This window comes from Xenopus tropicalis, chromosome 2, assembly GCF_000004195.4.
Source record: "Xenopus tropicalis strain Nigerian chromosome 2, UCB_Xtro_10.0, whole genome shotgun sequence".
NCBI classification, from domain to species: Eukaryota; Metazoa; Chordata; class Amphibia; order Anura; family Pipidae; genus Xenopus; species Xenopus tropicalis.
In genome coordinates, this window is record NC_030678.2 from 62623400 (window position 1) to 62649415 (window position 26016).

At 39.9% G+C, this 26016-nt stretch overlaps 2 protein-coding genes across 4 annotated transcripts in view; one reads left to right on the forward strand and one right to left on the reverse strand.

Annotated features, from left to right (window-relative positions):
- The window catches only part of ap4b1 (adaptor related protein complex 4 subunit beta 1), a 28005-nt gene extending 13652 nt beyond the window's left edge, over positions 1 to 14353 (reverse strand). Inside the window, exons 1-6 of one of the 2 annotated variants that reach the window (XM_002932132.5) lie at positions 14265 to 14353; positions 10722 to 10762; positions 10294 to 10434; positions 9905 to 10129; positions 6873 to 7003; positions 331 to 478 (exon numbers count right to left, since the gene is read on the reverse strand). In XM_002932132.5, the coding sequence (XP_002932178.2) occupies positions 331 to 478; positions 6873 to 7003; positions 9905 to 10129; positions 10294 to 10406 (617 nt within the window). In that variant the 5' untranslated portion in view covers positions 10407 to 10434; positions 10722 to 10762; positions 14265 to 14353. The remainder of the gene's footprint in view (positions 1 to 330; positions 479 to 6872; positions 7004 to 9904; positions 10130 to 10293; positions 10435 to 10721; positions 10763 to 14264) is intronic. The other variant, XM_018091559.2, reaches the window with a different exon arrangement.
- dclre1b (DNA cross-link repair 1B) lies at positions 14275 to 25270 on the forward strand. 2 transcript variants are annotated; one of them, XM_002932121.5, is made up of 5 exons: positions 14275 to 14362; positions 15833 to 16030; positions 17363 to 17528; positions 22583 to 22765; positions 24155 to 25270. In XM_002932121.5, exons 2-5 carry the CDS (start codon positions 15842 to 15844, stop codon positions 25168 to 25170), a joined length of 1554 nt encoding a protein of 517 aa, XP_002932167.1. In that variant the 5' UTR covers positions 14275 to 14362; positions 15833 to 15841; the 3' UTR covers positions 25171 to 25270. The 2 variants fall into 2 exon arrangements, with proteins under 2 accessions (XP_002932167.1, XP_002932166.1); XM_002932120.5 differs by lacking the exon at positions 14275 to 14362 and adding an exon at positions 14388 to 14565.
- Positions 25271 to 26016: the final 746 nt, after the last annotated feature.

Sequence of the window (26016 nt, forward strand, 5' to 3'; positions counted from 1 at the left end):
CAAAGTATAATTACATTTTTAATGACTCCACCTTTGATTAAAGAGATTACAGTAGAAAACTTGTGTCCTAAGAGATGGCTATATACATGCAAGATTTAACTATTATTTCACCTCAAACACCTCATTCCCAGTTACATCATTGTAATAAAAAAAAATCCCTTAAGATTGGTTTGGATTAAAAATGGGCTAGACCTGAGGCTGACAATCTGTTATAAAACAGAGGAGTAAAAAAGTGCTGAATACAAGACATTTTACTTTGATTTCTTAAAGATATATTTTAGGGGGGGCTGACCATGTACATGGTCAAAGAAGTAGAAAGAGAATAGCAACCTGTTTAATAAATGATGAGCTATTGGTTTGTTGATTACAACGCCCCCTTCTCCTTTTAGGATTTCCTCTAATGCACGTAAACAGTTCACCACGACAATAGGATCTGGGTCTCTCAGAAGACTGTACAGTTCATTCACTACAACCCCATCTGAACAGAGAGAAAAAAGTCGAGAGAGATTAAAATTAACTATCCCAACAACATTGCATGCTTCTTTAATGCAAGTAAAACACACATTTATATATATATATATACATATATATATTTATATATATGTCTTTTTCTAAATGTGTTATATAGGTGTATGTGTTTAGATCCTGTGTGTACATAAATGTGGGCTTGCAATATGTATTCTTATTTGAATATATACATATTTTTTATGTGCCCTCGATAATACGTATGCCTATACCATGCCTATACCATTGCAAGAGAAAGAGTTTGTGAAACCTTTGGTATTACCTTAATCAAATTTCTGCCCTTCCCTATACAAACAGGCAATGCATCTTTTGCTTAACTCTCACTGACTTCACCCATGGCTCAAATAAAGGAAAAATGCAATTTAGCTCCAGAGGAGCATATTTATTTTTTAAATGTCTGCTGTCCACCACAAGCCAACAGTAAAAATGATATGTTCTACACACACAAACTTAATTAGCAAGGCAAAACCATGATCATTGCCCAGTCATCAGCTGTCTTGATATTGATATGGGGCACACACAACCCACTAAATATTGATGGCACAAAATAAAACAATTATTAATTTTGCAGCATCAGACATTACATACTATTAGTTTAAGAGATTACAGTGGCATTGCATCTTTAGCTCTTTAAATTTTTTTCAGGACAAACTAAGCTTTCAAAATATGGTAGAAGTTTGGTGTAATTCCAATTCTGTAACAAGATATAGGCCTCTAAATGCCTAAAACATTTTAAAAAATCATATTTTTCATAATATAAACACACATACCAGAAACAAAAATTATTTTATGCACAAAAATACAACTGATTTGGAAAGTCCCATGTCTCCTGAACGTGCCAATACCAAATATATATAGTTTTATGGAGATTTCTCACTGTATAGGTCAAAAACTCCCAGCAGTACACTACCAAATTTCAAAAGCACTGCTTCAGAAAGCTGCATACTTTAGATTTCAAGGCCAAAACTTCCACTAACAGAAGGTTTATCCAGAAAATTACATATTTCTGGAAATAACAGATTCTGGGGAATCCAGAATAGGCACAACTGTCTGTCTACTCCAAACTATCAAGTCACAATGCTTTCCTAAAATTATAGGTTTTTATCAAAATTTGTGTAGTTTTTAAAAAATCGCTTCAAAGCTTCCATTCTATAGTATTTTATCTCCTACAGGTCATAAAGTAACCAAATAAAACACCAGGGGTCCATTGAACAGTTTGATGCCCAATATGTATAGGTTATGTAGAGGCCCCAATGGGAACATACCCCCATATGATCAATCATTTCTGTCATTTCAGCTCCTGCAAAATCAACACATTTACATCATTATATGTGGGATAAAGCTAGTAAAAAGTACACTCACCCCAGAAAGTCATATATTTTTAGAAAGTACACATTCCCCTGAATCTAAAATGGGTACCCATGTCTATCTACTCCAAAGTACCAAGCCGCAAAGCATTTCTAAAGTTAACAATTTTGATGACATTTCCAATAAATCCGCTCAAAGTATCCACTTTGCAGCATCTTATCTCCCACATAGCATAAGGTACCAAGATAATACACCCTAAATTTGAATGCCAGGGGTCCACTGAACAGTTTGATGCCCAATATGTATAGGTTTACCTAAATATGTGGCATGTAGGGGCCCCAATGGGAACATATCCCCATATGATGTGTCTTTTCAAAAAATCAACACATTTACATCCTTTATGTGGCATAATGCTACAAAAAAGTACGCTCACCCCAGAAAGCCATATATTTTTGGAAAGTACACTTTCCCCTGAATCTAAAATGGGTACCCATGTCTTTCTACTCCAAAGTACCAAGCCGCAAAGCTTTCCTAAGTTTGCCGATTTTTATGATATTTCAGAAAATCGCCTAAAAATTTTGAAGTTTGCTGCATTTATCTCACACAATTTCTTGAGTACAAAGGCAAATCACCCCAAATAGGAACACCTAAGGTCTACTGAACAGTTTGATGCCCAATATGCATAGATATACCAAAGTCTGTGGTATGTACTGACCCCAAAATGAAAATAGCGCATATGGATTTCTCGCCTGCAAACCCAGCTTTTGCATACAGAGACCCCTGTCAGTGTATTATGTGCTGTAACCAGGGCTGTGGAGTAGGTAGATAAATTCTCCGACTCCGACTCCTCAGTTTCTGATACAGGTATCGGACCCCTTATCCGGAAACCCATTATCCAGAAAGCTCAGAATTACGGAAAGCCCGTCTCCCATAGACTCCCATTATAAGAAAATAATTCAGAATTTTAAAACTGATTTCCTTTTTTTATGTAGAAATAAAACAGAACCTTGTAATTGATCCCAACTAAGATATAAATAATCCTTATTGGATGCAAAACAATCCTATTGGGTTTAATTAATGTTTTATTAATTTTTTAGTAGACTTAAGGTATGGAGATCCAAATAATGGAAAGACCCCTTATCCGGAATACCCTTGGTCCCGAGCATTCTGGATAATGGGTCCTATACCTGTACTTCCGACTCCGACTCCACGACTCCGACTCCTCTGTTTTTAATATGCTAATGTATTTTATACATCCAGGAAGGGGAAGGGGCACTTAAAACACAACTGAACTAATAATAAACTGATAGACAATTTTATCTATACTCCTACTCCTAATGATTTCCCTAGAACCCCATAGTCATGTTTAAAGTTAAAGATAACATTACAGCTGAATTACAGCAGTTTTTTTAAATGTTTTAAAGCTTCAGTCTTAAAGGAGCAGTAACACCAAAAAATAAAAGAGCTGTAAAGTAATAAAAATATAATGCACTGTTGCCCTGCACTGGTAAAACTGGTGTGCTACAATACACTACTATAATTTATATAATAAGCTGCTGTGTAGCCATGGGGGCAGCCATTCAAACTGGAAAAGGTACAGGTTACATTGCAGATAACAGACAAGTTCTGTTTTATCTGTCATCTGCTATGTGCCTGTGCCTTTTCTCCTTTGAATGGCTGCCCCCATGGCTACATAGCAGCTTATATACTTATATAAACTATAGTAGGGTTTCTGTAGCAAACACCCCAGCTGTACCAGTGCAGGAATGGCTGCCCCCGGGGCTACACAGCGGGGTATTTATATAAACTATAGTAGGGTTTCTGTAGCAAACACCCCAGCTGTACCGGTGCAGGAATGGCTGCCCCCGGGGCTACACAGCGGGGTATTTATATAAACTATAGTAGGGTTTCTGTAGCAAACACCCCAGCTGTACCGGTGCAGCAATGGCTGCCCCTGGGGCTACACAGCAGGGTATTTATATAAACTATAGTAGGGTTTCTGTAGCAAACACCCCAGCTGTACCAGTGCATGAACGGCTGCCCCCGGGGCTACACAGCGGGGTATTTATATAAACTATAGTAGGGTTTCTGTAGCAAACACCCCAGTTGTACCAGTGCAGGAATGGCTGCCCCCGGGGCTACACAGCGGGGTATTTATATAAACTATAGTAGGGTTTCTGTAGCAAACACCCCAGCTGTACCAGTGCATGAACGGCTGCCCCCGGGGCTACACAGCGGGGTATTTATATAAACTATAGTAGGGTTTCTGTAGCAAACACCCCAGTTGTACCAGTGCAGGAATGGCTGCCCCCGGGGCTACACAGCGGGGTATTTATATAAACTATAGTAGGGTTTCTGTAGCAAACACCCCAGCTGTACCAGTGCATGAACGGCTGCCCCCGGGGCTACACAGCGGGGTATTTATATAAACTATAGTAGGGTTTCTGTAGCAAACACCCCAGTTGTACCAGTGCAGGAATGGCTGCCCCCGGGGCTACACAGCGGGGTATTTATATAAACTATAGTAGGGTTTCTGTAGCAAACACCCCAGCTGTACCAGTGCATGAACGGCTGCCCCCGGGGCTACACAGCGGGGTATTTATATAAACTATAGTAGGGTTTCTGTAGCAAACACCCCAGCTGTACCAGTGCAGGAATGGCTGCCCCCGGGGCTACACAGAGGGGTATTTATATAAACTAAAGTAGGGTTTCTGTAGCAAACACCCCAGCTGTACCAGTGCAGGAATGGCTGCCCCTGGGGCTACACAGCGGGGTATTTATATAAACTATAGTAGGGTTTCTGTAGCAAACACCCCAGCTGTACCAGTGCAGGAATGGCTGCCCCCCGGGGGCTACACAGCGGGGTATTTATATAAACTATAGTAGGGTTTCTGTAGCAAACACCCCAGCTGTACCAGTGCAGGAATGGCTGCCCCCGGGGCTACACAGCGGGGTATTTATATAAACTATAGTAGGGTTTCTGTAGCAAACACCCCAGCTGTACCAGTGCAGGAGTGGCTGCCCCTGGGGCTACACAGCGGGGTATTTATATAAACTATAGTAAGGTTTCTGTAGCAAACACCCCAGCTGTACCGGTGCAGGAATGGCTGCCCCCATACTACACAGCAGCTTATTTATATAAATGATAGTAGATTTTCTGAAGTAAACACACAGTGCAGGGCAGCAGCACATTATATTTTAGTTACTTTTATACACTTTCATTTTTTGGTGTTACTGTTCCTTTAAACTATTGACTACCCATTCCCTTCACGTATACAAGTATTTCTAGTCCGGCACATTTTTTTTACTTAATTAGTTATCAGTGAGAGTTAGGCTAGGTTCCCAGTGGGCATTGGGTTCCCTGTAACAGAGGAACACGACGCAGTGGAGCTGCCGCACCTTAACTGTGTGTTATGTCCCATTTAGTGAAGCATACAGTCAATGAAAAGCATGCTTCATGGTCGCTCAACGTGTTCGTTTATGCACTGTGTGCATTGGGCTTTATTCTTATAGCAGAGAAGTAATTAATTATGACTGTTTGTGAATTGGGACATTTTAAACTTGCTTTATTTTTTTTTTTTTTATTCCCATTTAAATTTAGTAGGAGTCGAAGTCGGTTCATTTTTTGCCGACTCCGACTCCCGACTCCAGGTACCCAAAATTGCCTCCGACCCCGACTCCACAGCCCTGGCTGTAACACCCCCAAACTATACAGAAAAATCCAGAAAACCATATAGTTTTGGAAAGTACACATTCTGACAAATCCAACATGGGTAAAGAGTCCTTTTCTACACCAAAGTACCAATCTGCAAAGCTTTCCTAAAGTTAGTGGTTTTTATGACATCTCAGAAAATCGCCTAAATATGTTGAAGTTTGCCGCATTTATCTCACACAATTTCTTGCGTAATAAGGCAAATCACCCCAAATAGGAACACCTAAGGTCTACTGAACAGTTTGATGCCCAATATGCATAGATATACCTAAGTCTGTGGTATGTACTCACCCCAAAATGAAAATAGCGCACAAGGATTTCTCGCCTGCAAACCCAGCTTTTGCACACAGAGACCCCTGACAGCGTATTATGTGCAGTAACACCCACAAACTATACAGAGACCCCCAGAAAACTATATATTTTTGGAAAGTACACATTCTAATGAATTCAAAATAGGTAAAGTTATTTTCGTACACCAAAGTTACACCTGGCAAAGCTATGCTAAAAACAGATTAGGAACACTTATACAGGGATAAAAATGCAATAAAAGCACAAAAATTGTGCAAATCAGCAAAACAACAAAATAAGTCACACGACAGTGTAATTAGTCAGAATATCTGATCCAATAGTCACACTGTCAAAATAAACCGTTTTTAAGGAAAATAAACTAAAAACAAGCAGTAAAATGGAAAAAAAATGAATACAAAAAAAAGTTTGTGTATACACGTGTGTACATATGTAAAAGTAGTGTGACAGTATGTAAGTGTGTATATAAGTGTATATTAGTGTGCAAAATGGAAAACAAACAAAAAAAATGCTAAATTGTGTGCTGTATGTAGGTATTAATGTGTGTGAGTGTGTAAATACAACAAATAAAAACACACTTACCTGTCCAGAAGATCCTGATCACATGGCTGGCCCTCCTGCTGTAGTCCCGGTGAGTGGGGGGGGGGAAGCAGGAAGTGTCAGCAAGCAGAAGACGTGATGCGATCGCACCTGCTACTTGGGGGGGGGCCCTACGACGATCGAGTCGCAGGGCCGACATGACAGCCCCCCTGGCTCATTGCCCAGGGGGCTGTCATCAGTAAAAACTCTCTGCAGAAGCGGCGCATGCCGCTTCTCCAGAGAGAATCTTTATGTGCCAAAAGACGTACGCCGTTGGCACATAAAGCCTTTCCCTGCAACGACGTACACCGTATGTCGTTGGCAGGGAAAGGGTTAATAAATGACTGCCAATCGTGAAAATTTATTATTTTTGTAGTTTCAAACAAATATAAATCCAAAAAAAATTGAGTTTAAGTAAATCCCCCTTAGTGTCAGAACTCACCTACTTCTACATCACCTTGCTGTGAATGCATTTTTGAACATCCCAACACTGCAACTCTCCTCACATATGAAGCTTTATCACGAAGGCCATTGTGTATAGGTTGCTGTATATATTCAATGATACCTGGCATCCTAAACCAATACAGAAAAACATAATTAAAGTGATACTGACACGAAAAAATTACTTTTCAAATTATTAATCTACATAAAAAGTTACCTATAGGTCATGTTGATCTTTTTTCACTGTTAGGGTTGGTTTTGTATGTAATTGTTGCTTGAAGTTCCTACACCTGACTGTTTTGCCAACCTGAGTGTCCCTTCTCAGTCTGTCAGTTATAGCTTCTAATGCTAACGGCCTACTGCTGCACAAATATGGCTGCCCCCACACAGAAGAACATGGGGGATCACATAAGGAATGGAAAAGCATCAAGAAATACTTTTTTGGCAAAATGATATAGCTCATGCAAAGACAATGTTACAATAGATGTATTAAAGGTTTCATTTCTGGTGTCAGTATCTCTTTAAGGCTTGGGAAACAAGGTGTTTGGATTATAGCAAGTGAGGGAATACAGGGTTATGGGAGATAGCTCTTAGTACAAGTTGATCCAGGGACTGGTCCGATTGCCATCTTGGAAGGAATTTTTTCCCCCTCTGCAACAAATTAGAGAGGCTTCAATTGCCTTCCTCTGGATCAACTAGCAGGTAGGCAGGTATATCTGGGCATTAAGGTTGAATTTGGTGGACGTATGTCTTTTTTCAACCCAACTTACTATTATCCTTCTATCTTTAGGGCCATGGCACACTGAAAATTTTGAAAACAGCAATAAACTAGCAGCAAAAGCCTCTCAGAAAGTTACTTCCATTAAAAGAGAAAAATGTAAAAGCCTATATTGAAAAAAAAGTGAGACCTCCCAATGCCTTCCACTGAGGTTCATGTCATAGCACTACACCCTGTTCTAAATTATTATGCAAATTATATTTTTCTCATTTACTAAAATAATTGATGTAAATAACAGTCAGCATAATTCTCATGTTATCAACTATTAAGAGTACAATTCAAATTTTATTGAACAAACCTCCTAATGATAACAGTATTTTTTTAAGAAAAAAAACTTACAATGCACTGTTCCAAATTATTATGCACAGTAAGTTTCAAAACACTTTATAGGTTGTAAAGAACTGAAAATTGTCATATGTTGTGTTTGCAGCATATTTACTGATATAAAAAGTTATTTCAATCAAACTTTTAACAACATTTGAACTTTTTAAAATTTTTAACAGGTAACGTTACATTTTAACATACGACCCCTTATTTGATAGCAGCTTTACAAGTCTTGCATCCTTTGAACTTGTGAGTTTTTGGACAGTTTCTGCTTGAATTTGTTTGCAAGATGTCAGAATAGCCTCCCAGAGCTGCTGTTTGGATGTAAACTGCCTCCCACCCTCATAGATCTTTTGCTTGAGGATGCACCAAAGGTTCTCAATAGGATTGAGGTGAGGATGGAGGCCACACCATGACTTTCTCTCCTTTTATCCCTATAGTAGCCACTGAAGCAGAGGTATTCTTTGCAGCATGAGATGGTGCATTGTCATGCATGAAGATGATTTTATTACGGAAAGCATAGTTCTTCCTTCTGTACCAGGGAAGAAAGTGGTCAGTCAGAAACTCCACATACTTTGCAGAGGTCATCTTTACACCTTCGGGCACCCTAAAGGGGCCGACCAGCTCTCTTCCCATGATTCCGGCCCAAAACATGACTCCACCACCTCCTTGCTGAGGTCTTAAAGAATAAGTAAACCTTTTTTTTTTTCTATTAATAAAATTACTCTAAACAGCTTCCCAGATTGCCTGCCTTTGTCCCTCTGTTCTTTCTTACCTGGTTGCTGAGTTACATTCTGCTCTATTCCACTCCTTCCTTGTTCAGAGTGAAGCTCCGCCCCCACTTCCTGTTCAGGTCTCTCACTACACCGACAACTTGTCGGGAGGGGCGAGCCCCTTCTGAGCATGCCTGGAGGCAGAAGGAGCCAGCCTGTGTATGAGCAGGCTTTTTTTTTCCAGGAGGGTGGGGGCTTCTGCTCCTTCTGAAGACTTTCAAACATGGCACATGTGACTGCAAAACACCAGCTTGACACGGTGGATTAAGGTAGTCTTATATTAAAAATGAAGGTAGTGTAAAGTGTAGAGAATAGTAGTCTAAGGCTAAATATATGATTGGTTTTTTTAACATTTACATCTCCTTTAATGTATTTCTCTACCTAATGCAGCCGTTTCTGCTTGTGAGCATTGGTTAGTGGTGGCTGAATAGAAGGTTTATGCACAGACTCTGGAGGACTCTACACCTTGATGTCAGTGGGACTCCAGAGGCACCAGCAGCTTCAAATATCTGTTTGCTGCTATGTAATGGCATTTTAGCAGCTGCTCTCTTGATCCGATGCATGGATCTGGCAGAAATCTTCCTCAATGTGCCTTTATCTGCACGAACACGTCTGTGCTCTGAGTCAGTCACAAATCTCTTAATAGTACGATGATCACGCTTAAGTTTTCGTGAAATATCTGTTTTCATACCTCGTCCAAGGCATTGCGACACAATGCCATCCATGATTTTAATTGAAAACCAAAAAATCTAATCTTTATGACACTTAAATAGAATTTGCATAATAATTTTGAACAGTGCATTGTAAGTTTTTTATTCTTAAAAAAATACTGTTATTAGGTTTGTTCAATAAAATTTGAGCTGTACTCTTAATAGTTGATAACATGAGAATTATGCTGACTGTTATTTACATTAATTATTTTGGTAAATGAAAAAAATATCATTTGCATAATAATTTGGAACAGGGTGTATATTACATTTCCCAAAGGTAAACAACTACCTTACATTTCACTAAGGTAAACAAGTGTTTAGAGTCAAATAAGTCAAACAAGTACACATGACTTTCCCTTGGTCTATACTTCGCTCCAAACCTCTCTTATTATATTGCTGACATTAGTGCAAAAGAACAGTATAAGTACTTCCTGCTGATTATACTGACCTGAGGTTGCACATGCTTCGCAATGCCAATCCTCTCACCATGGGGTTTGGGTCTGAACAGTCTTTGCATAGAGTGTTGATGGCTAATAGTGCCAGATCAGGTTTCTGACAAGCATATGTGCACATGTATAAGTAGACCAGCTTCTTCTGCACTATATCTACAGTCGCACTTGCCTTAACCATCTCCATGAATACACTGGACACATCAACTCCTTGGGTCATATGCCTTAGACAATAAGATTTCACAATATTAATATCAAATGCTAAAAAAATATTTATATAAGTGCATAAATTCTAGCACTGTAATGCTGAACAATTAATATACATGTTACCCCAGACAGAAAAAGTTAATACTGCACACATGCAAGAATGCAGACAGCAAGTTCTTACCTGATGACCTTGTGAATGACATTTCTATATCGCAATCTATCTGCCTGGATATTAGGATTAGAAAGAGCTCTCTTAAGTTCCTTGACAGCATCCTCTGACCCCAGATATGGCATTATGAATACAGAAAAGTTTCATAAAAACCTATTAAAAAGTGTAAATAATAATTAATATTTGCATAAAAATAGAATCAAAGAATATTAATGAAAATTTGACATAAAGCAATGGGTTTCTATGCAAGAAGTATATACAATATTACTAAAACTAATAAACAATCATAACAAATATTATATTTGCAATTCAATTAATGAATCCAAAGATTTTTTTTTAGAAAAAAGAGGTTTGTGCTAATTCAAAGGTAAAATAGACGGCAAAACAATACCTGATTTATAGACAATGAATTGGAAAACGTGACTAGATATAAATTGTACCTTGTATGTCAGCAGATATTTGTTTAGGAAACCTTGGGATTCTGAGAAAAGAAAAACAGAGGGTCTCATTTACTATGCTGTGTTTAAAACACATTTGCATTCACTAACAATTTGTTTCCTCACTTTCTGTGTAAATGTGCCAGTTGTGCCTATTGATGTGAACAATGTAGAAGGTGCGGCATTTAAAAGCACAGAAGGTAGTTTATACTGTACCTCAAATAAAATTAATGGGGAACTCCAGCTTTCAAACAAAAATGTGTTAAAGAGCCCCATACAACAGAGAACCCCCTAATATACCTATCACTTTTTATATGCTAAAATCCATCTGCAAAACAATTTTTCTGCATCATTTGATATCCTGGCAGTGGAGGGGGGACTAAATCATTGATGTTACAAATTGTATCAACTTCTCCACAGGTTACAGACAGTATGCAGGAAATACATACATAACATACATACATTGGACTGTGATGTTCCTTTACTTATTGATATCAAATGTACAGGGGATTGTGGGATTTGGAGGAAGCAGGCAGAGGACAACCGACTACTGTTACATTTTCTGAGTCTCAAAGAAGTCAGCCAGATCAGCAGGAGAACAGGGGGCCAGGCTCAGGTAACAGTTTCAAACTGTATTATTACATTACAAACCATTATGGAATTCCTCTTTAAATACAGGGTCCTCTCTGTATACTGTGTCTATGTATGCTGTTAAATTTTGCCTCTAAAAACTTGCTCAATTAAGGTAATTAAATAAGACTTTACTAATAGCATACTTCATTCATCTCAGGAAAAATGTGCACAGAGTAAATGGTACAGCTATTGAATTACATAAAGTGCTTAGAGATATATAAATACAAGTCTGTGTATACACACATTTAACCATATAAAAATTTGTTGTAGAACCATGACGTCAACATACCTGTAATGAGATGACAGCAACTGAGGCAGCAATAACTAAAATCCAAAACATTTTATGCTGACACCTCAATAAAGGTAGATGGACTAAGTTGCCGACATTATGGCTCTTCGCTGTGTTTCTATACAGGTTTCATGAGTTTATACATGGCAATGTTTTCAAGGGACATATAAACAGGGTTGTGTCCAAGCTATGTTTTAAAATTAGAACTATCCTTTTCTTTTTTTATTATCAAACCTTAGACCTCAGATCAGTTCCCCACTGGGTGTATGTGATGTATTTGTCAGACTTATGATTAGAAGCCCCTGCTATATGCAATTTAATAAGTCTAGATGTTCCCAAACTATATACAGGTATGGGACCTGTTATCCAGAATGCTTGAGACCTGGGGATTTCTGCATAAGGGATTTTTCTGTAATTTGGATCTGCATACCATAAGTCTGCTAAAATCATTTAAATATTTAATAAACCCAATAGGATTGTTTTGCTTCCAATAAGGATTAAGTATATCTTTACTGGGATCAAGTACAAGGTACTGTTTTATTATTACAGAGGAAAAGAAAATCAGAATTATTTGCCTATAATGGAGTCTATGGGAGATGGCCTTTCTGTAATTCAGAACTTTTATGGCTAACGGGTTTCCTGATAAGGGATCCTATACCTGTACCCCATTATTGTAAAGCTGGCCATACATATAGTGATGAAATACAAAAAAGTTATTAACAATATTAGGTACATGAATGTTAGCCAAAGATCCTGTTTGATATCTAAATACCAGTGATATAGGTCAATTCAGAGCAGGTTTGGACATTTTATCTGCCAATGCACCAAACTAGCCAGTGTAGGAAATAAAGAGGAGATGCAGCAGCTCTTTACTTCTTGCTCTTCCAACTACTCAGTCTAATGGCCAAGATAAACAGAACAAAAGAAAGGTGGTAATAATGTGTATGACCCATGGTACGGTATCAGGAGAACTAAAGTAGGGCAAAAATGTTGTACTTGGGCACCAGCCCAAGGCAACCACAGCCCTTTACCAGTAAAGATCTTTATTAATCAGATGAGAGAATCAGCTTATGACAGGCAAAACAAATTTTCTGCTTGATTTGTAATTTGCAACAACTCCCAAGCATAGCTTCTCAACAGCTACCCAGAGAACACTAAGCATGTGAGTGTCACTGACACTTCTAACAAAATCCAAGATGGGATTAGTCTTGAAGGACAATGAATGGTTAATATAAATTAAAAGTAAGTCTAAAGGCATTCTTTTTAAGAACTTACTGCATATCTAAATTCCCAGATCCCTGCTTGCTTCTCTGAGATATGGTGCTGGCAGCCTACAGCAGTGTGAAGACTACAGTGACATCACTGAAATATCTCTGTCCTTCCTGTAGGCTGCCAGCGGCAGCCTTCCTATTCTCTGAGCATGTGTGTAACTTGATCCTGTCTGCTGTTCTGAGCTACACATGCCCACCAGCCAATCAGAAGCGGATCTGGCAGAGGGGAGGGGGGGGAGGGAATGAAACACATGTGCAGTATGAAGCAAGGAGGGAAAGGAAGGGAGAATACCTTTTTAGAGATGGCTGCCTGTTCTAGAAAATGTGAAGTAAGTGTGACTGAGTAAATATTTGATTAGGTGAGCCAAAAGTGTGGCGTTTTTACTAAACAATAGGAGGACTATTGGGCAGTATGTTTTTTAAATTTTGACTTGCATTCTCCTTTAAGACCTGGATCATTACTACTATAGAGATGCTGAATCTTTAGGCTGGCTCAGTAAGTTCAGTATATAAAATATGGCATTTCTAGCCATATTAATTTTTGATGCCAATCAGTGGGATACTGCACCGGATCAGTCAGTATTTAGCTCTTCTACCTATCCTTAGTTCAACTTTCTATAATTTCAGCTCCCTAGCCTGCAAAATAGAACGGTGTTATGGTGACATGGGGTCCTGCTTGTCAGCCCCCATTGGTCAACTCACTGTGGTGGTGGGCAATCGGTGGCAGGGGGCTTGCCTAGGGGCCCTGTTAGCATTTTCTGCCACAATTGCTGTGTGACTATTTCAGTTTCACTGTAACTCACTAATACTTAGCCTTCAGTTCTACTACATGGATATAAAGAACCTTGAGCAAATTTACTTAGATTGTAAGCTCTACAGGGCAGGGACCTCCTTCCTACTGTGTCTCTTACCACATGGCACTTATTCCGTGTATTTATACTTATTTATTGTATTTATTATAACACTTGTCCTCCCTGTGTGTAATTCTGTATATTGTAAGACTGTACCCTTGTGGCGCTTTATAAATAAAGTTATACATACATACATTTCCAGGCTGTATAGCTACTAAACAAATATCTATATAATTAAAAAAAATTCAGAGACACACAAAGACCAACTGCAAATTGTCTCAGACATTTCTCGCGAAATCATACTAAAAGCTGCAATATAAAGTATATAAAGGTGAACCCCACTACATGCAGCTCCATAGATCTAGATCAGCAGCATTCAAACGCAAAATGTAGATATATAGTAAATATATTAATATATATCTAGATATCAGAACGCAGATCAGTTGCGGGCACATATACATAATTATCGCACCCCGGGGCAGCTGTATACACAATATCTAACCTTACACCAGCGTCCGACCACTAGAAGCTCACAGGCAAAATAAAACACTTCCTAGCTAAAGGAGAGCGGGGACGTCAATTCCTATCACGTGACCGGAGGTAGGCTGCCGGAGTAGGCGCGCCGTTTTGGAGAAGGTTCTTGTTGAAGTTCTCAGTCGCCTAAGCACTAACCCATACTTTTATCACCCATCATTTTTGGGTCTTGCGTTTATTAGTTTAGTAGTGCAGGTAATGGGGTGCAGTGAGGAGGCGAAGCCAGGCTTTGCAAAGACACTACAGTGCGAGTGCTATCAGCGCTACAGGTAACTTGTTACGGAACCCATTGTTCCGTATAATGGCTTTAAACAATTAAAATTACAATAGCTGTGTTACAGTTTTGACACTTCAAACGTCTGGTATTTAAAGTTATAATTTCTACGAACTAGTCTTATACCCGTAATTTTTAACATGTGGGTTGTGACTCAAAATCGGTTCCTAGTTCTGTTTTCATAGCCCTTTTATAATGTATAAAATCTTAATGCAATTGAAAATACTAAAATTAGGGATGCACTAAAATGTCATTCACAGTTATGGAAGCCACATATAAAGGGGTGTATTTATTAACATTGGAGACAAACATCACTGATGATGTTTTGCATAGTAACCAATCAGCAATTAGATTTGAACAGTCCCCTGCAACTTAAAAAACAAAAGCAAAGATCTGATCTGGTTGCTAGGGGCAACAGCACCAGTTATGTTTGTCTCTAATGTTAATAAATACACCACTTATTTTAGCAAGCAATGCCAGTCAGCAACTGCAAGGACAAACCAGGTTTTGAATAGTTTTAAAAAAGGCATAGATTCACAGGAGCAGAGGGTCAGTTTTCCACTTCACACAGCACTGGTAAAGGATGTTTCCTCTAATGTCTTTGCTGTGCCTGCAAAAAATTTCTTTTGTGGACAATTTTTAAAACCATATGCACGTATCAGAATCAAACAAATTCTTTGTGCACACCACATTTTACAGTGTGCACTGACCTTAAAATGTATGTGCAAATTCACAAGTGCCCAGACTACAGAGAACAGTGATGGTAAGACCCCATCTACAATATGCTATGCAGTTTTGGTAAGCTAACGGGATATTATTAAATTAGAGAGAGAGAAATTCAGATGGAACCAGACTAAGGACACTGCAGTGCTGTTGCAAATATGCAAACACTTTCATGTTTTGAGCTTGAAATGTAATGTTGTAATAAACCAATTTTCAGCAGAGCAGTGTCTTTGGTCTACAGTTTTAAGCTGATTTTGGTACCTAGGACAGGATACACAAACATTAGTGTTTCAGGTCAGTGGCATTATATTATATGCATGTATGTGTGGATATGTAAGTATGTTATAAAAATATACACACATTTCAGTTAGCTTACTGTACAAGTTGTAAACTCAGCTTTCTAACTAAGGAACGGTTCTAACAATTGTCTGTGGTCTGAGTTACTGAGGAACCACTCAGTACCACTAAAAATATATATATTAATAAAAATTTGTTATGCTTTGGGTCTTGGCTTTTAAACCCATGTATTCTTCATCCAGAGATAAAGAATGAATGGAGCTCTCCTTCCTAACACTCCTATTGCTGTGGATTTTTGGCAGACCAGGCGATGCAGCCACATACGTCTCTTTTTTCTATCCCATATGCACAGTGACCACACCATGGGGTTGTCTTCAACATGGAATCGTCCCCTGTACTGTTCACCAGTAACAGCAAAGGTTCTAAAATATAAGCTGCAGGTATAATGAAAAAGCTGTTGGTTATCTTTATATTCATTGTTTCTATACAGTATCCCCAGTTTAATTTAGCATTTCTAAAAAAAACTCTGATATATGTATTTTGTTTACACCTGACTGGTGACCTATCCAAACTGAGTAGTGCTTTCTATTTTGTAGGATAGGTATGTAGGCATTGTACTGTACTTACTTTTAAATCTTTTTAACTAGTGCTATCCAGCCTTAATGGGATTATTTACCAATGCCAGATGCTGCTGCGGGTTAGCTATTAGGGTGAAGACACACTGGGCTACTAGTAGCAGCTACTTTTTTAAGGCAACTAAACTCCAGAAAATATCCTGCCATAGACAATACTGAGAATTGCCTCTGCTAAAACACATGTAGAGACAGTAATCAGTAAATGATCAGTATTGTCTTTTTTAGTAGTCACGACAATTAGCTGTAAACATTGATTTTGGGAACACAGAGCTTGGAAACGAAATTATTTTCCACACCATAAGGGCAATGGCAGACGGGGAGATTAGTCGCACTGCAACAAATCTTCATTGCCGCGGGGGCGACTAATCTCTCTGCAATGCCATCCCACTGGCAAGAATGTAAATCACTGGTGGGATGGCATACGCATCGATACGATTTGCCGAAGTTTCCTCTCAAGGCAACTTCGGAAAATTGTAGCAACGGGCATTGCGGGGAGATTAGTTGCCCACAGCAATAAAGATTTGTTGCGGGCAGACTAACCTCCCCTCTGCCACTGCCCTAAATATAGGTGATTATTGCCTTGAGAGAAGGTATAATGTGAGGGTTTTAAACATAGAACACTGGTATAAAGTTTTTAACAGATATAATTTGTGATTTGGTCACAAACACTTTCTGTTTGTATAGGGAAAAGTAGCTGTAGATTTAAATTTATTTTTCAGAAACCAGATCATACTGAATGCAGAAGCTAAGGTATGTTATTTTGGGGGTTGCTTAGAGTAACTTTAAAGATAGAAAATGGTTTTCTTCTTCTATAAAATCTTTGTATTGATGACCAATGAGCATGTGTTTTTTTTGTTTTTTTTTAATGCATTAATAAGGGCGGTTCAGTTGGTTATTTTTAATCCTAGGGGATGGCTATGCCCTCGAAATCTTCATTATCCTTTGTCTATGTTCGAGAGTAATTAGAATACCTATGTGACATTTATGTGGTAATTTCCAATTATCTCGTTATAATAAACAGTCTTGATGGTTATCCCATTTTTTGTTAGTGTTTATTTTTTTCTTAGTCTGTAAAATAATCGCGCAAATTTTTTTTTTGTGCATAACAACTATTAATTATTACTGTTCCTGTAACAGGTTAGTAATACATGGATCAACCCTTTGGAGATTGGGGAACCCCATATGCTACCTTTGGACAACAAAGGATTAGAGACTCTTACTGTCACTTTAATTGATGCCAACCACTGCCCGGGCTCAGTAATGTTTCTGTTTGAAGGTTATTTTGGTACAATATTATACACAGGTAAGTTTATTTTCTCTCTTTTTTTCCCAAGTCACCATGGCAGCAAATCACCAACAATGGGTAATCCCCGCCCCTCTAGGTCACTGGACAGAAAGAGTTAAACTGACATATAATTCCCCACCCCCCCACAGCCCCTTAGTCTTTTTCCTGTCCAGGTCACTGGCGTTAAGCTCCTTACCAGTTGCTGAGGTGCTTTGGATTTGCTAAGGGAGCAGTTTCTTTCCCTGGATATGGTGCAGACTGCGGCAACAATGGTTGCTCTGTGTTGTGCTGCAGAGATTCTAGTGGGCATCTGTGTGGTCCGCATCCCAGGGATGTTGTCAAAGGAGTGAGCGGGCAATAGAGCTGGAGTGTAGTGCTTGCGCCGCATGCTGGAGCGCAAGGCGGAAGTGGCGGTCTTCCATGCGTTCCACGGACCAGAAGTGACGCCGCGGCCGTGTACAGGCACGCAGAAAGCGGCGCGCACTTATGCCGTTTTGATAGGCGTCTATTTTAAAGGGATTTGGCGCCAAAATTCGGTCTGTCCACAGGCTAGCGTTCTGACTGGGAGACTGAGCAAGCTTACAACTTAATGTAAGTTTTTATGCTGTTACCCGCATGGTTGAAGTTTGGGGAAGCATTAAATTTATGGATTCCCCTTTTTCTTGCAGCTGCTGTCATGGAACAGCCCAGCTCTGGAAAGGGGTCACAGCCTAAAGGTCCCTGGTAAGCAATGCTTCAGGGTGGTGCTGGGGATACAGGCAGGCAGGAGCTAATGCTGATATTTTATTTTCAGCCTCCCTGCCAACAGTGATACCCAGAGAGATGCTGCGCAACCTAGAAGATCTATAGATATACAGCAGCCAGTGGGGGATCCTCAGGAACCTGCAGTCCCACAGATTGATGCACTGGTTTCTCTTATAAAGCAAGCAGTAGTGCAAGGAGTGCAAGAAGCGTCTTCTTTGCTGGTTACAAAGAGATCAAAGAGAGGGAGAGAATCTATTTATGACTCGCTGTCAAAAGTGTCTGATGAGGAATTATATGATCCGGGAGAGGGTCAATCATTCATATCTGAAGAAGGTGAAGTCTTATCAGAAGAAGAGAATGCGTTAGATCCGGCGGCTGTAGTAAGGAAGGCATTGACTCTCACAGAGGAAGCTCCTAAGAGTACAGCGGATGATAAATTCTTTCCTTCCCTGAAAAAGAAATGAGCTACTTTTCCAGCGCATGAGTCAATCAAGGAGTTAATTACCTCAAATGTGAAAAGATCAAATTTGAAGGAGATTCTCACTGAGATGAGGTTAGCAGCGGAGTTTATGGCAGATGCTGCGGTGGATTTGGTTAAGTTGTCCGCGAGATCCATGGCCCTGTCTGTGGCATCAAGACGAGCATTATGGCTAAAGCCGTGGATGGCTGATTCTTCCTCCAAGTCTAATCTCTGTCAATTAGCCTTTGAGGGTGACATGCTATTTGGAAAGAAGCTAGACTCCATAATCAAGAAAGCATTGGGTGGTAAAAGTGTCTTTTTACCCCAAGAGAAAAGATACAAAAGCCAGAAATCGGCAGACTATTACAAGGATCGTTCCTTTCGCAGTTCAAAATTTACCGGCCAGGACAGATCGTAAACCTGGAGATCAAAACGTGGGGAGTCTAGGTAGAAAGGGCTCTGCCTTCGCTCCAACTTCGGGAAAGTCACAATGAGATTCAGCCAGTCCAGACTTTGAAGATAGGCACAAGACTGCAGCTTTTTCACGAAGTCTGGGCCTCAACAGTGAAGGATGCCTGGGTTGTAGGAGTTGTCTGAGATGGGTATCAGCTCGAATTTTGGAGGAGACCCAAAAGAAATGTTTTTCGAAGATCAATACCTCCAAAAATTCCTCACGCAGATGCAATTTTTCAGGAATATGTAAATGTGCTTATGAAGTCAGGAGCTGTGGAGGAAGTTCCTCCTTCATTCCAGAAGTGTGGGGCCATCAGACCGGTCCTAGACCTCAGACCACTGAATCAGTTTATCCATTGCAGACAATTCAAGATGGAATCCTTAGCATCCATAATTCTTGCGGTTCCTCCAAAAGCATGGTTAATAAATCTCGATTTAAAGGATGCGTATTTCCATGTTCCCGTACACAAAGCAGACAGAAAGTTTTTGCGTTTTGCGTTGGGGCAACATCACGTGCAGTTCACGTGCCTGCCATTTGGCCTTTCCACGTCACCCAGAACATTTACAAAAGTGCTGGTAACAATTATAGCAATTTTATGGGAGGAAGGAATTGCAGCTTACCACTACCTAGATGACATTCTATTGGTGGCAGACGCAAAAACAGATGCCATCAGGAGCAGGGACAAAACCATAGCCAGGCTGCAGCAAGTTCGGCTGGATCTTGAACTGGGAAAAAAAGTTGCCTGTCCCCAACACAAACTCTGGTGTTCCTGGGTGCACACCTCAGGACTTTGGACAGTTTGGTCTGTCTTCCCCTGGAGAAGATCCAGAAAATAAGAGAACAAGTGCAGTGTCTGAGGAGCCAGTGCTTGGTCCTTTCGGTAAGAATGTGTATGTCGGTACTCGGTCTCATGTCCTTAGCCATACAGATGGTGAAATGGGTGAGATGGCATATGAGGTCTCTTCAAAACTTCCCATTCAGGTCAGGAGTTCTCAACCCTCTGAGGTTGAATCAGCGTCTTCATTTGCCAGAAGAGGTAAAGCAAAGTTTAGACTGGTGGCTCATCGCAGAAAATCTTTCTTGCGGAACCAGAGTGGTTAATCATCACCACGGAATCCTCAGAAACAGGCTGGGGTGCAGTTCTGGACAACCAGACCGCTCAAGGCCAATGGGACTGTTTTCTCCAATATCCTGGAACTGAGGGCAATAGGTCAGGATTTGTCCACCTTTTCCCAAAAGATAACCCACAGCTGGGTAAAAGTCAGGTCAGACAACGCGACAGCAGTAGCTTATATCCAGAGACAAGGAGGGACCAAGAGTCCAAGTCTGAAGGAGGTGTCTCCAATAATGTCTTGGGCAGAACAGAATTTAGCAGGGTTGGCTGCTCTACATGTGCCAGGAGTACAGAACCTCCAGGCCGACTTCCTCAGTCGCAATACTTTAGATCCAAACGAATGGAGTCTGAATTCAGCAGTATTCCAGATGATTGTACGGAGGTTTGGAACTTCAGAAATAGATTTAATGGCGACATCTCAGAATCACAAGTGTCAGAGGTTCTTTTCGAGAAATCCTTGCAAGTCTGCAGTAGGCGTGGATGCTTTGCTTCAAGACTGGAGCAGGACGTTCGCTTATGTTTTTCCTCCCTTTCGCATTATATGGAGAATATTGAAGAAAATAGACCGGGAGAAGGCGCTAGTTATAGCCGTGATTCCCCATTGGCCGAGACGTCCTTGGTACCCACTACTCCAGCGGTTGTCAACAGGAACACCAATGAAGCTTCCACTTTGGCAGAATCTGCTGTCACAGGGCCCAATTTACTGCAGGGATGTGGGTCATCTGTCTTTGATGGCCTGGAAATTGAAAGGCAGGGGTTGATGAGAAGAGGTTGTCAAGAAGAACTATTATCCTTGATGTTAAAATCGAGGAAGACCTCTACCTCTGCTCAATATTACAAAGTGTGGAATTGTTTTGCGCAATTTGCTTTGGAAAGGAGTTCAGATCCACAGAGTCCTGATTCAAGCCTAGTGGTTCAATTTCTGTTTTCAGGATACAAGAAGGGCTTCAGCAATAGTACATTGCGGGGTCAGGTGTCAGCTTTGTCTGCATTAACAGAGAAAGTCTGGTCAGAAGATTTACTGGTCAAGAGATTCTTCAACACTTTAAAGAGAGTTCATCCATACTTTAAACCCAGAATTCTTCCCTGGGATCTACCTTTAGTCTTGAAGATTTTAATGTCGACCCCATTTGGACCACTGGAAAAAGCTTCTGATTGGCATGCAGCATTGAAGATTTTGTTCTTAGTAGCCATTACGTCAGCCTGTCGAGTTGGGGAGATGTGCTCACTCTCAGTCAGCAACAACAAGAGATCCTCTGCACTCACCCATTATCAATATATCACTCTCAGCCAGGGAACCACATACTGTGGTATTTACGGACAAGGTGGTGATGAGACCAGTATTCAGATTCCTACCAAAGGTGGTGTCTCAATTCCATTCAGAACTGGAGGTGGTTCTACCTTCATTCTGTCCAGATCCCAAGTCGGAGCAGGAGAGACTTTGGCACACCTTAGATTTGGTCCGAGCAATTTCACATTATTTGGAACAAACACAGTCGTGGCGCAGAACTGATAAGTTGTTTATAATTCCAAGAGGCCCAAGAAAGGGGATATGCCCCATCTAAAGTGACGATTAGTCAATGGATCTTCTCCTGTATCATTTTGGCATACCAGTTGGTTGGCAGGGAGATCCCAAGGGATCTTAAGGCACATTCCACCAGAGCAATGGCTACATCCTGGGCAGCAGAAGCCAGGGCTCTGCCAGAAGCGATCTGTAAGGCAGCAAGGTGGTCTTCTGTGTCTACCTTTGTACGGCACTACAAGCAGGATGTGCTGCAGTCCCAAGAGGCGAGATTTGAGAGGAAAATTCTTCAAGCAGTCATTCACTGAATGTTCTGTAATAAAATTGGTTAAGCAGCCTCTGGTGTCCCTCCCTTCTGTTAGCTTGGGGAATTCCCATTGTTGGTGATTTGCTGCCATGGTGACTTGGGAAATAGAGAAATGTTATCATCTTACCGTAATTTCTATTTCCAAGTCACTCTTCATGGCAGCATTCACCAACCTCCCTCCCTTCAGTTGCTTGGTTACTAAGACTAAGGGGCTGTGGGGGGGTGGGGGATTATATGTCAGTTTAACTCTTCCTGTCCAGTGACCTAGAGGGGCAGGGATTACCCATTGTTGGTAAATGCTGCCATGAAGAGTGACTTGGAAATAAAAATTACGGTAATATGATAACATTTCTCTATTTTGATGACCAATTTGTTTGAAAATGTTCAAATACATGCTGGTTGGAATACCTACTTTGAATGCATGAGAGATGCTAAGAAGCACTGTTGAAACTTTTTGTTTGCCTTTTCTAGGTGATTTTCGTTATAGCCCTTATATGTTTTGTTATCCACCTCTGAGCAATAAGACGAAAATAGACGTGTTATATTTGGACAATACAAACTGTGACCCAGAGCAAAAGCTGCCGTCCCGCCTTGAAGCAACCAATATGATTAAAGAAATAATTGAAAAACATCCAGATCATGATATAATGATTGGTAAGGATGACCTATTAAATCTCCCTCCACCAAATACTCTGGAGTTAATCAGGGACAAAAACAGGCAAAATAAATAATGATTGAAGAAGTACAGACTTGTCTATGGCACACAAGATGATTGGCCACTGCTATCTGGCATGAACATATGCCTAAATGAGAAATATTACAATGGCAAAGTAGATCCTTCTCATGGACTGTCACATACATACATACATACATACATACATACATACATTCATTCATTACTGTGGCACTACGGTACAGAGAGCACTTTGCACCATACTACCGAACTCATTAGTACATACATCATCGTTTGCACCTTGTTCTCATGTATTGCTTGCCATAACAGTTCACCCAGATTTTTATAGGGCACACAGGAGAAATGTTTCTCAAATCTTTCTTATGAGAATGAATGCATGGTAAGTTTAGTTCTTTAATGTATTTTTAAAGGGAAAAAAAGAAATGCACGTCGCACGTTAGGCGCCTTCTCTGTAAAAATTACGGGTGGTACAAAGGCACCACTTTCTATATCTGGTGCTTAATATTAGCAGCACATTTATTCATAGATCTGCAAACGCTGAGTTCTTTCATTTTCATTCTGGTAGTAGACTGATCAAAACAAATCACTGGTTGTTTTAGGTAAATACAGTAGTGCAAATTAGCAGCTGCGTTAAGCACAGATCATACTTAATTTGGCCATATAAGTATCCATGTCTTTTATTTTATTTATGGGAGTAGTGTCCTTGTTGATGTTATCTGGGGAAAGTATCCTTCCAATGCCTTCTGAGCCCACATTCTGGACAAGGCAATCCAGGTGACTGGTGAAACTGGGATAAAATATAGAATGTAAAATAAATAGGATTTCTACTTTTAATATATGCATTAGCCACATTCACAGGGGTTGGCAGTTTGGGCAGTAGTAGTTTGCTAAGCAAGTAAGAGCTGAATTTGAAGGTGGCAGACTAATAAGTAAAATTAGTCAGTTAATAGAGGGATGCTTTCTTAAAACTAATCATCTGACTAGAGGTTTGCATGAAAGTGCAAAATAGTATAATAATAATATCTTTAACTGAGCATTATGAAAATATACTAATGTGACCTTTTTAAAGCACACCATTGCACCACAGTCGCGTAAATATAGACAAGGTGGGCTTAGGTCTGCTTCCTTTATGGGGGGCGAAGGCATGCGTGATCTGCTGCACACTGTAAATTGACATTTGTAAGGGTCACAGGTGAAAAAATTTGTATGGGGCCTGAGTCTGAATTACTGACCCCATGCCCCACAGTAATTCTGTCCAAAATGTCAAGGTCATAATTTTCCATCTGTTTAGGAACATGCAATGGATATTCATTATTGCAAGCTCTCATGTTGCTTCTTCACAATTACAGGTGTTTACAATATTGGTAAAGAGTCCCTCTTAGTGGACTTAGCCAAAACCTTCAAAACTTGGGTTGTTGTAAGCCCACAAAGACTAGAATTGCTTCATATACTGGAAATGGAAAACGTGTTTACCATAGAGGAAGGAGCTGGCAGAATTCACCTTGTTGATCAGTCAGAAGTTAACTATATCAACATGGTACGTTGGAACAGAGTCTGCCCCACACTGGCAATTCTCCCCACCAGCCGTAAAGTGAAACTCTGGCATAAAGATGTACATGTAGTTCCATACTCAGATCATTCATCCTTTGAAGAACTTCAGGAATTTGTCTCCAGGCTGAAACCTTCTTCAGTTGTTCCAGTGGTGAAAGCTAAAGCATGTGAAACTTACTTCAAGCAGTACCTTTGCATTAGTAAGAATGAAAAGCATTGTACAAAAATACCTGAATCTGTCAAAGACTGTATGAATAGGCAAAATTCTCTGACTCGCTGTGATGCAATACATTCATGCAATGCTCCCAAGCGTAAACATCTTCCTAAAGGTGTTGTGTTTGAGTCTCCTGAGAAGAGAACCCATCCAGCAGACTTTAATGGACAAAAAAGCCCCCTCAGTGCATCATATGGTGAAAGTATCCTTCTAGGACATGATCTTGTTAATCCTTCCTTAAAAGAACAGCAGGGAAGGAGTTCAGAATTGCCTTTAACTGAATCAACCATGCTGGTACCAGATAGAGAGAGATCTCCCTCCCCTTCTAATCCTTCTGGTGATATCACGTCTGAAATGCCATCTCTTATATATTGGTCCCCTAAGTATAAAAGTGAGACTGTCACCTCAGACAATTCTCTTTCTCCTGAAAGAAGTCTTATACATAATTCAAGTGAGTCTTCATTGCCTCTTAAGCACACACTGCTGGGCAGGAAAGCTGGTTTATCTATATTACCAGTGAAAAAACAGAGCCGTTTTGGACCCCAGTACTTTCATATACAAGTTGAGAGATACATTAAGAAACAGCACTTAGACATATAAAAAAAGGACAAAGTGGAATGCACAAATCATGTTAATATTTGAGCTCAATTTTTTCTTGATTTTCTATTTTCCAATAATAAAAGTTAAAGGTTTACATTGTTATGTGACTATATGACACATCCTATGCAATCATGTTTGCATAAGTTTATATAGCAATAACTATTGTGCTTTTGTTTCACTTGCTAACCCTATATGCTCCTGCACTAAACATGAACCCCTTCCAAACAGTGTTCCATAAACCCCCGGGATTAATAAGCCACTGTGAGATGAACCATTTGCTCTTGTACCTAGCTGCCTTTAAGTTTATCCTTTCTACCCATCCCAATGTGCAGTCTATTAAATAAATATGGGAACACACTAGGCAATTTTTAAAATTTGAGGCTATCATCCCATGTACAAGCTATAGTTAGGAGTCCTTGATTGTGCAGGATTAAGTTCCCTTTGCGATGCAATGTTTGCCAGGGCCTCCCTTAGCTCATAACAAGGTAAAGACGGTTATGGCATTGTTACATTTTGTACTCGATGCTTATAAGCATATTTGTCTTTAAAGATCTGTTCCTCATAGAATGCACAGTGATTTCTACTTATTTTGTTCTCCAGAATATTATTGATAGTATGAACCTGTATTCCCAATACTGATGCAAAACGCGCAGGTCTATAAATACCATACACAATTTTTTATTGTAAAATTTAACTTCTAATTTGCACTAAATAAGTAAATGAACCCACTTTAATTTTCCAGTTTTAAGGAGTAAGGTGAGTTACATAGTAGACACTAACATGAAGCTCAACCCATTTTGTGTGTAAAAAGAAGCCTCTCCAATTTACCTTGGGAGAAAAAACATT